General features: G+C 28.6%; 1 protein-coding gene across 2 annotated transcripts; it reads right to left on the reverse strand.

Annotated features, from left to right (window-relative positions):
• Window positions 1–3,878: 3,878 nt before the first annotated feature.
• On the reverse strand, window positions 3,879–5,793 carry LOC114302800 (uncharacterized). Of its 2 annotated transcripts, XM_028247873.2 has the most exons (3): window positions 5,291–5,793; window positions 4,818–4,882; window positions 3,879–4,150 (listed from the first exon to the last, which is right to left on the reverse strand). In XM_028247873.2, exons 1-2 carry the CDS (start codon window positions 5,681–5,683, stop codon window positions 4,844–4,846), a joined length of 432 nt encoding a protein of 143 aa, XP_028103674.2. In that variant the 5' UTR covers window positions 5,684–5,793; the 3' UTR covers window positions 3,879–4,150; window positions 4,818–4,843. The 2 variants fall into 2 exon arrangements, with proteins under 2 accessions (XP_028103674.2, XP_082733256.1); XM_082877130.1 differs by lacking the exon at window positions 3,879–4,150 and having other exon boundaries at window positions 4,607–4,882; window positions 5,291–5,792.
• Window positions 5,794–12,092: the final 6,299 nt, after the last annotated feature.

The raw sequence follows: 12,092 nt of genomic DNA on the forward strand, positions 1-12,092 counted from the left end.
CAATAAATTTTGATAATATGTATCTCGTATAGTTGTACTCCTAATACTAATGAATTTCTTTTGCTCATAAACAAAAATGTAAAGCTAAAAACTACGCCTCACCACGTTAAGAATGTCAATATTGTCCCCCATTACACTATGAATCATAAAAACTTATTTTGAATTTTACCATGGATTAAGTTATATGATATAAATTTAAAGTTTGTGGGATGTTGGACGTGAGCCGCACTAGAATAATTGTGATTAATAAATATATATTTTTTTGAATAATTTTACTAGCATTGTTGATTTTCCACACCTTGGAAGGATAGTCTATTTTGGCAGTTCAAAATTTTAGTTAAACTATCAATAAATCCTAATAATTGAACTTAATTCTCATTAAATTCTATTAAAAATAAATATTAATAAAATCGTTATTAAAAATATTTTTTTGTGACGATTTTTTGTATATCGTTAAAAATTGATAATTAGTGACTTTTTTTGTCACAATTTTTATAAATTATCGTTAAAATTTACAATTAGTGATATTTTTCTGTGATGAATTTTTCAAACTGTTGCTGAAAGTTGAAAATTAGCGACATTATTTTGTGACAATTTTTTTAAACTATAATTAAAACTTATAATTAGTAACATTTTTTTTGTGACAAAATTTTTGAACTGTTACTGAAATTTAATAATTAGTAACGTTTTTTTAATAATATTTGATGAGAAATATATTAATTATCATAGAATTTGTTGAATAATAAACCTATTTATTAAGGAGTTTTGCTAGGTACTCCAAATAAATTATTAGATTTTTTACCAAATCTTTTAAATAGATGTGAGATCCACACACGTGTGATTTGTGTGTTCCCACAACTATGTGAGAGGTTGATAAAAAATTTAATAATTGATTTGAAATTTATAATATTTTTCATTTATTAAGATCTACACGTAAATTCTTTTTTCTTAATTAGCCAAAAAAATCAATAAAAAGTCAATTCTCAAAATAATTTTTATTTTTATTTTTATTTTTATTTATTTATTTATTTATTTTTTTTGCTACGATTGCAAAAAGAGGGAAAACAGTAGCCTACCGTCTTGCTTTCAAACTGTTTCTGAAATGACATGTAAACAAGAACCTGCCCTTTTCTTTTAATGCCAGTTAGTTAGACAGGAAATTATGATTTATGCAAAACAGCCTTCTTCTTTCTTTTTCTTTTTTTTAATAATTATTTTGTTTTTGTTTTTGTTTTTTTTTTTTTTCTAGTACAAAACAGCCTTCATGATTTGTTTGAAAATAGTAAAACTCAGACAGTGATATATTTGGAGATAGGGAAAAAAGAAAAAAAGAAAAAAAAAAGGTGACTAAGGTGATATAAGTATCATTATGTGTTGTTCTGTCTAATGATAATGCTTGAAATCACCATCTTTGGGAGGAATGCTACTTGCAGAAATCTATCTCATTCTTCCTCTATCTCTCCCTCTTTATTATTTATATATTCTTTTTTATTTTATTTTTTATATATATATTTTTTTATAGAGGATAGTCAAATAATGTTATGTTTATATTCTTTTGAATAAACTTACATATATAGAATTAAACAATAGCAATATATTAAGCCTTCATTTGGGATGTGTGTTGACTTTTTGACTATTTTAATCTGGAGTTAAAAAGTCTTGTTTGAGATAAATTTTTTGACTTTTTTAAATTTTGTGATAGAAAAAATAAAATGATTATGATTTGAATGTGATATTTTATTTTCTTAATATTTTAACCTATTTTATCATTTTGTGACTAAAATAATCTCAAAACTCCATGCCAAACATAACCTAAAAATATCCAAATCAGTATGATGAGATCCAGCTCTAGTGAAAATTACGTGAATTTCAATAATTGATGCATCACTTTGGTTATCCCAATGTGTTAACTTGTGGGTTTAACCATATATATATATATATATAAGAAAAATAATATATAAATTTACATTTTAGACTTATTTTTTAGATCATTAATGTGTGAAAGAGTTGATTGACTAATAATTAAAAAATATATAAAAGAAAAAACTATCTGAAATATTCTAATTGATCGTCTATCATTAAATTTAAAAATTAAGTCTACAATTTGAACTTAAATAACAATGCTCACGTAATAATTATAACAATAATGCTAGGGATCATAAAAAATATATTATAAAATTCATTATGAAGATTTTTCATCCCTTGATTAGTGTGTGATGTTTTATTGTATGAGTAATCCAAAAGTAGAGAATTTTTCATGATCATCTTCATGATATGTTTTTCGTGATCCTTAACATTACTTATAATCGTTTTAGTTGTTTTTTATTATGTTTTAAGCACTCAAGAAACCCATTATGCACTACCAAAAAGAGAGTTTTTGAGTGGGCAGCGTGCCATCGTAAATAGCATATTTGTCGATGCAAAATTTTTTTTGCAACAGCAACTCGAGGGACGAAAATGATGGGGTCACAAAAGGTTTTTGAGTCGGCAAGTTGCCGGCGCAAAAAGTTTTAATTTTTTGAGACAGTACGTTGCCGACGCAAAAAAAGTGGTTAAATGTTTTAAAAAATCTAACCCGTGATTTCCTCATTGAGGCTCTCAAGATTCAAACCCATTTCATCTGGATAACTTGAACTCAATGTACTACACTTAGTCCACTGCACCACAATACCTCTTTCTAATTTTAAATGAGATATATATTATTTATAGTATGTACACTCAATGTTAATATAAAAGTATATGCATAAACAAATATATTTATTAAATATAATCAAATAAATATATATCTTGAGTATAAAAATATTTTTGTTGCCACGACATCAGTTGCCGACACAAAAAGATCTAGTTTTTTGTGTCGACACAAGTTTGTCGAGGCAAAAAGTCTATCTTTTATGTCGATAAATTCAACCGACTCAAGTAATCCTATAAAATATTAATTTTTTGTGTCGGCCAACGGTGCCAATGCTAAAGTTTGATATTTGCGTCGATAACTCTGTGCCGTCACAAAAATGTTGACTTTTGCAATGACAAAATTTACCGATTCAAAAAAAAAATGACTCAAAAGGCCCTTTATTTAGTAGTGGTGGTTGCATATTTAAAATTCAAATAGTCAAATCTTTAGTGCAAAAGTTGATTCATTTAGGCATAGTTTGGGAAGTTGGTTTTGGTGGGTTAGGGGCTAAAATAGTCACAAAAAACAATAAAAAACAAAACATCAAATCCAACCCATAATCATTACACTCCTCTCTCACAAAAAAAGTCAAAAAAATTAAAAAGTCAAAAACTCCTTCCCAAACCAAGCTTTTTAGCCCCATGCTAAAATAGCCAAAAAGTTAAAAAACTAAAAAACTAACCCACTTTCCAAACGGAGGCTTAGCCAATTACAAAATTAAACATAATTCTTCTCACATGTGGTGAAACGAAATTCTGTGACAAGATTGTGTTTAATTCTGTTATCATGACTCAATATACTTGAAAAAAATTATAATAATTACAGATCTATGGACACTATACCATTGTTGCACACTCACACTGACGTGGAAGCCATGAGAGATGGATGAAATCTCCAGGGCTTGTCACCCTTTTATTGGTGATTAGATGAAGTGGTGCCAAAGACACTTGTCTCTTATGTTGTTTGCGAAAACCCCTTAAACAAACATGAAACTTCGACCACCAACAGCCGACTATAAGTTTAGTTAATCCATCAATTCTCTCCTCCTCTCTATGTTGTCTATAATCTTATATTTCATTTATCTCTCTATCACCATCATCATGATAAAGTTTTGTTACTAACAACTATGCGTTTGCTCTCTATACTTTAACTTCTTGTTGCATAACAAGAATATAGATGATGCTTTGGTTGAAAGTAAGTTTCTTCATAGCCAAAACATAAAGAGCCAAATAATAAAAGAAAAGAAAGATATTTTTTGTGTTTTAATGACATGAATTTTCTCTGTACATTTTGACAAGTCTTGTCACACACAGATATTTAACCAAGATAGTTGACAAACATGGATAAAGGAGCCAAGCATAGCCCTCTCTTCTTGAGTTGTGTATATTCATTTTTAATCTTCCAATCAATATTCATTTGATTTCTTTCATCTGTCTTGATTTTTGAATGACAATCAGTGCCACCTCCTCCTCCTTTCCCCTACATGCATATGTATTCAGAATTCAAATAAAACATATTTTAAGCATCATATAAATAGCAACATATATACTTCACAAATATATAGAATGAAGCTTAATTGGCCATCATTACTTTTTTTAAAGGGAGGTTATGGGTTTAATTGGGAGTGAATTAAGAGAACAAATACTTGGTGCTTTGCAAAAGTTAGGAAGATTAATTTTTATAGGTGTAAATTTAATAATTAATAATTGACTTTCGCCAATCAAAAACAAAAAAGGACAAATTGCGATAGTAGTCCATATAGTTTAGTTCTTGTGTCATTTTAGTCCCTATAATTTCAATTGACTCGATTTTGATTATAAATTTATGATTTTGGTTCAATTGATTATACCTTTTAGCATTTTTTATGAAAAATATGTAAATTAGTGACATGTGTCATATTTTTTAGAGTAAAATTATAAATTTACTAAACGGCAATGCTAGAGACCACTAAAAATAGTGCTCTAAAGTAACCATTAATGAAGTGGTACTCACTTTTTCAAAAAAAAAAAACAGACACAACAACATTATGACAATGAGTGAGACTCACTGCCACATCGTTAATAGTGACACTAATTAATGCTCCCACCTATTTTCCTATATATAAATAGAATGAGTCCTCAACAAGGCAACCGCCACAAGAACTTACCACAGAACTTTAGTATTATCATCTCTCTATCTTGGATTTAGGTCCATCTGTTCCAGGCTACTAACCTACCAAAAAAATAATAATAATAATTTAATTTCAAAACATATTTCAATGCAGGAACATATGAAAAGTAAGCAATCACACCGCTATATGCACCCACAAAAATTCAACAATATCATGATAATTATATTTATATTTTACCATATGAAATTTTCATATCATTTTATGTGTCAATCATGCTATATTTATGACATACATAAATAATAAAAATATTATAGTAATACATGAAATAATAAACATAATATCATAATAAAATTTATTCTCATCACATTATTGACAAAAATTGTCTCCAAAAATTATGCTGAACAAGTGTGTGAACTAAATTTATTTTGGGTGTTTTGACGTACTTTTTCCTGTCGACACCAGAGAGAGAGAGAGAGAGAGAGAGAGAGAACGAGTTAGATTGGGCTGACCTTAGGACTGTTAGCAGGAGAACTAGCAGTATCCTCCAAAGAATCATCACGAGAAATATCTTTGCTTCTTTTTTTCTTGAAACTTAATTTCTTAGGCATGATGGTGGTGGGTGAAATTGAGCCACTGATTGGAGGGCATGCCGTGAGTTGATTGTTATTGTTGATTTTCTTCCAAACAGCACAAGAAGCTGCATCAGAAACCAAAGAAGGGCTACCACTCTCCTCAGGTACATCTTCCTCTTCTTCTTCTTGCTCTTCTTGTTCTTGTTCTTCTCTTTGATTTGATAAGAAATCATCAAAGTAAGAAGTCCAACCACTCTCCTCATCAACATCTTCTGTTGTGCCTTTTGAAACAACAGATTTGTTCACATTGGAACCTGATGAATTATCCATCAATCTAAGAGAATGAAAATTACCACAGAGAGAGAGAGAGAGAGAGAGAGAGAGAGATTAGTTTTGTTGTGCAAGGATTTGAGAGGTTTGAGAGGCCTTTTCAAAGAGAAAGATATAAGAACGGAGAAAAAGTGTAGCCATAATGTAGAATCTTAGTGTGGGTCATGCCTCATGAGAAATTATTTGATTAGTTGATTGAATTTTAGAATTATAATTTGAGATTAGAGTTGTATTTTGAGTTTGTAAGTTTTGGAATTATGATTTGATTATGAAAAATTTGTTTAATTATAAGTTTTGAAAAGAATTTTAAAAAGAGTTTGAAATTTTTGATGTGACATATGATATTTGATTAAAAAATTTGCAACTCGTAATCAAACACATAATTTAAAATTCTATTCAAAACTCATAAAAAAAATTTAAAATATAAAAATAACACGTGCGCAAAAAAAAAAAAAAAAACACTGTTCCGGTCAACCAGCCGGTCAATCGGCCGAACAACTGACTGGACGTCTGGGAGGATGACCGGATAAATGTGTTTTTAAAAGTAGGTGTAGAATCAATTTTTAAAATTTTTAACCAAGCAACACGCTCAAACCAAGAGTTGGAATTGAGTTTTGGAATCTCCACCAAACACAGCCTTTGGTCTTTTTTATTTTTATTTTTTCCCTTTATAATTAATGATAATTCAATCGTTCAAATTTAAATGTAGCGTAAAATATCATTATTTTGAAATGGCTATGTAATGGAAAAGTTATTACTTTAATAATATTTTACTTGAATTTTATGGATATGTATTTCATTAACATATCTTAGTATGGTAAAAATCATAACAAAATTATTGGAGAGAATCCAAATTTATAGAACATTGGTTTTTCATTTAAATTATCGAGAGATTACAAAATTATTTTGTCTATGTTACTATACATTTTAAACAAGACGATTATAATGTTACTATATATTTTAAACAAAACGATTACATTTGTTCTATTATTAAATTGGCATGTGAGCACGAGTAAAAATTCAGTGTAATTATGATATTACACTATTATTGGCACATAATATTATCAATTAATAATAAAAAAGAAAGAAAAACTGTAAATAGTAAATATGCTATTCGAATGTAACTACGCATTTCAAAATAATTTGGTAACTATCACAGATATATGATGGGATTAATCATTATTTATATGATAATTTATTATTAAGGCCCCGTTTGAGGACTTACTTTTTTAGCCAATTAGCTAAAAAGTTACTAAATTAACTAACAAGCCAACAACTCATACTAAAAAGTCAAAGATTCTCTTTTTTCTCTACTTTTTGCACATCGTTTCGTAATTAGCCAAAAAGTCATCCCAAGCATACAAGTTTTTTTTACCTACCTTTTTAGCCAAATGGTTACTAAATTAGCCTGTTTCCAAACGAGGCCTAAGTAATGATATCACATAAAGATGTTGTATAAGTGTCGTATTAAATATTTTTTTTCGTCCATCACATAATAAAGGTTGTTTGCGGTATCCTAAATAAGTGTATTTTTTATCTTTTTAGACTAAAAAGTTGAGAAACAAATATGGATGTTTAGGTTAACTTTTTGACTTTTTATCAAAAAAATGTGTATTAAAAAATTATATAAATAAGTGTGTAGGAGAAGATAGGATAGGAGGCTGTACGGATGGACAGAAGAGTCGGCTGGGTGATTAGATGAGGAAATATTGTCTCATTCTCGGGCTTTGATTGAATGGTGTTATTTGGCTCGTGAGGGCCCATCACGGGTTCCGTTTTTCTAATCGGAACCGTTCAATGTGTAGAACTCGTCGAGTATGATATGTTTGTAAAAAATCACGTTGATTGGATATCGATAGGTATCTGATCGTGTTTTTTTTTTTGGTTAACTGTTAACTAGTAGCTGTAACAAAACTAATTTGATCATATAGTTAGCGATATCTGATAGATGTGATTTTTTACAGGCATATAGTATTAGATGAGTTCTACATATTCAACGGTTCAGATTATGAAAATGGGGACCCATGATAGCTCCCTACGGGCCCAACTTCATTATTAAAATTTAGTGAATATTCTACTATAATTTTTTTTTTTCTCTGTCAGTCCATCATTTGGCCAACTTTACTATTAAGAATTGCTGAACTCATCACGTTAGTCCACATTTCGGCCAACTTTTTGATTTATATTAATATTTGTTTATTAATTTTTTAATATTTTTTTGAATAAATAGTGATAAATTTTTAATTTTTTGTGTAACTTTTTAATTTTTTAATTTTTTCTAAGGTTGCCAAACTTGACCTAAGTAAAACCTATGGATACTGTAAAAAATCATTACCACATGGAAGGGGGAAGTTTACAGTTAAAAATGTATGTAGCTGCCCACTTTAACATAATTATATAACTCTCAAATGTAATGATGAGATTGATCATACTTCTATAATAATTTGTCCATTGGTGAAATGATGTATTGAAAATAACGTTGTTAAAATCAGCAATTGCAACTTTGAAACAGGGGAGAGAGAGAAGAGAGAGAGAGAATAGAATGAAGAAAACAAAATGATATGGGTTGACCAATGTGTAGTATTTTCGCACAACATAAACAACAATTTTCTTGGTTATCACTTACCTTTCAACCATTTCATTAAATGAGTGGATTTTTTTCCCCATTCAAGTCTTCACTAATGAGTCAATTCAAAATTCAAAGCAAGAATTAAAAAAATAAATTTTAATCCAACTTTCTCTATTCAACTTGACTATGTTGTTCGGATCATAGAGCTTATTAAAAGTCTCACTTTCGAATCATTGATTTTTTTAAACTACAACACATAGACCATTTATGAAAAAATTCAAATCAATCCGATAATTGTATTCATAACATTTATTTGTAAAAAAATAAACTACAAATATTATTTAAAAACTAGACCATTTATTTTTTAAAAGACAAATTTGATAAACTAATGTAATTATGATTATTAGATCAACTTAAATTTTTTCATAGATAATTTACAAATTGTAATCTAAAAAATAAAGATTCAAATTATTACAATAAGATCTATAAACCCTACATGTCCAAATAGTATAAACCAATCCACTAGAAACAATTTGGACTCTTAAAAAATATAGGAACTCACACCCAACCCAACTACAGAAGGAGCTAATGGGGTTTCACAACGCTTGAAATAAATAATCAACGGAAGAGAATTAAGTGAGGGAGGTGGAGTTTGAGAATGAATGACCATCCTATAAGGTTGGGATTATAAAGGCCAAATATAGAGCGGGAGATAGATGTCTCATGAATGGTAAATTTTACATGTAAGTTTTACATTATGTGGTGTCACTTCTTGTAAGACACGTATATCTCATTTTATATTTAGTTATATTCACATTTATTGTTCGAAAACTAATGTGACACATAATAATGCTGCACACACATATATATTATTTTAAGCTAAAAGGAAAAAAAAAATTATTGATGAAAAGAAAATCAACACTTTACATCAATAAGCCAGTGTTACAAAATGCACCAATTAAGTTGGCAGACACAAAGCAAAATCATGTACAAAACACTCAGATGCAAAAAAATAAAAAATAAAATCCCAATGCTGTGAATTCTGTTGTGCAACCACTTCTTACAATTTGCATGAATTATTAGTTAAAAAGTAATGTTATACATAGCATAAAAATTACATGACTTTTACAAAATAAAATGATGTGGTTCATCTTTAAAATATTCTTTAATCATCTATATGGAAGGTTTAGTAGTATTACCAGCCTATTTGGTGTAATTTATTCTTAGTTAAAAAGTAATGTCCGTCCCTCAATTTTCAGAAAATCAAATTTTTTTAGCTTATTTAAATTAGTTTTTAATAATAAGTTACAAGTAAAAATTATACCAAACAGCTTGACATAGACTCTTAAATAACTTTTTTTTACAAATTTTTTTTATTTAAGCTCAAATTAGAATACAAGAAAATAATAGAAATTTGTCAAAACAAACCACATTAAAAAATAAAAAGATAACTCATAGACAGTGATTATTAAAAAAAAAAAAATTCCTAAAATGAAAAAGATGATAAAATGACAGCCTAAATGAAAGAATTTAATAAAAAATTGACTTAAGTTACCACAAAAACAGTGAATTTTTTTTTTTTTTTTAAATCTTTGTGATGTTGCTAATTTAACATGTGCTTTTCGAAGCAAATATGAATATGATAACATGAAGCAGAGCTCATATTTCCCGATTTTCTATCCTACAGAACCTTTAATTTAAATATATATATATATATATATATAAACCATTAAATTGCTATTAACTGTAAAATATCATCACTACATTACTTTTGTGGAGTTTTCTGAATAAGCTTTTGTGAACAATTTTCCTTAGTTGAATAGCTTGGTTGTCACATACAGTTATCTGCCTTTTGAATAAACAAAGATGGCTATTTTACATAAGAGTGTGAATAAAAATAACTCAAACTTAAATTGGTTAAAAATAACTCAATCTGCCAATAAACTCTAAGCAATCCAATTATTGTGGTTTTTGTTGTGAAATATTTGGATAACCATAAAAAGATGCAATTGGAATTGAATACGTATTACTTTATAGAAGAAGATAATAGAATAGAAGGATGGAGAAATGGAGAGCTCTAGAAAAGTTTGGTCTTGGTGAAGTCGATAATTGGTTTTCTATATATATATATATACATGTGTTTGTCCTTTTGATAAGCGGAAAGAGAGAATGAGATATTATTGTGTGGTACAAGGGTGTTGCTTCCCTATCACATATGTATACTGTTTTGATGAGCGGATGTGTTAAATATTTTAGAGCATCTCCAAGGACATAGTTAAATAAGACTTGTTAGGTATTTTAGCCAATGTAAGTCTAATTTTGAGCTCCAATGGGCTAGCTATTGGGCTAGCTACTTTACAATCCTATTTTTTTGGTGGCTACAATTGAAAAGCCCCAAAGGCTCTCCAAACAATTATGTATGTATATACTTTAAATTTTGTATATTTATGTCTTGGATTTGAGATTTTATATATATATATATATATATGTGTGTGTGTGTGTATATGTAGTAATTTTATATGTTCTTTCAATTCTATTTGATGAATTACGGAATAACTTATTTTGTGTTTTGCATTTTTTTTTCCTCATTCTACAGGTTTTGTATGTTTGTATGGGCAAATTTATTATTATTGCAAATTTATATTAGTAAAATATCAACAATTAATATTTTTTTTATTTTAAAAATTAATTAAGTTAGTTTAAATGATTAGCTAAAATAAAGAGCATGGTTGGAGAACACAATAGCTAAAGTAATTACGTAAAATAAAGAGTGCACTTTTTTTGTACTTTAACTAGTGAAAGTAGAGAGTGTGGTTGGAGTTGCTTAGTGAAAGATAATTTATTCTCTTTACTCAAATCTTTTATTATTTCCCTTTGGTCCTCACTTTTTTCTTTTTTTTTTTCTTTCTGGGTCAGGAGTTTTTCTAATTTTTCAACATTCATGATAGCGTCTTGCACTGCTGGTACAGTTGAAAAGCCCTAGAGGTGGGCCCATTTCAAGTTGAAAGTTTTTTAATAGGCTGTTAAGTGATGGACTTTAAACCCAACCAAATTCGATCTTCCATGGGCTTGCTGGAAGCCCATCTAGCATGGGCTTGTTAAAAAGACATTGCAGAGTAGATTCTCAACCAAGCCTATAAATAAATTAAGTTAATCAAGTTGGACTTGGATTTCACTTATTAAAAATTATTTTAAGATTCACCTGTTATATAAATAAGTTCAACTTTGAATATATTTTAAAAATCGTTAAATTTTAAAATTGGGTAAGGCTCAAATCCAAATTACATGATCAAAAAAATATACATTTAGGAAGTTTTGTTGAAATGATACACAACCATCCCAAACCAAGCAAACATTTCATGGCATGTGCTAAATCTTTAAATTTATAATTCGAAATTGGATTAAAGCTCAGCCAGATGTCCAATTTGATCCAACAAACAAATCAATCGCTAATCGAGTAGGGTGGTAGACTCAAAACTTGTAGGACAGAGATACACCCTCTTTTGTAAAATTAATTGGTGATAGGAAGGATTTTATGTTTTTTTTATGACATTTGATATCACGCCCTATAGGCCTATTTTTATAATAAACATAAAGAATGGTATTTTGTACCAACACACATAATACTCCACACTACTCAAAAAAAGGTCACATAAGGTGTTTACATAAGGTGTTGTCTATGTATGGCACTTTAAAACACTATTCCGTTTGGTTCAATTTTCAAATCCATTTTTTGAAACCCAAAATCTAAAACTTGTTTAATTTTGAATTTTCACAAGATATATTTTAAATTCATTTTCCAAAATCCAAAACTTGTTTGTTTTGGGTTTTCACAAACAA

Source organism: Camellia sinensis, chromosome 7, assembly GCF_055761805.1.
Source record: "Camellia sinensis isolate YWXY chromosome 7, ASM5576180v1, whole genome shotgun sequence".
NCBI classification, from domain to species: domain Eukaryota; kingdom Viridiplantae; phylum Streptophyta; class Magnoliopsida; order Ericales; family Theaceae; genus Camellia; species Camellia sinensis.

Excerpts from the sequence above, each read along its gene's own strand:
- LOC114302800 (XM_028247873.2), bottom strand. The coding sequence starts at position 5,683 with ATGGATAATTCATCAGGTTCCAATGTGAACAAATCTGTTGTTTCAAAA. Across the intron at positions 4,883-5,290 it reads CTCCTGCTAACAGTCCTAAG|GTTAGTAGCCTGGAACAGAT; the intron begins GTCAGCCCAATC and ends TTTTTTTGGTAG.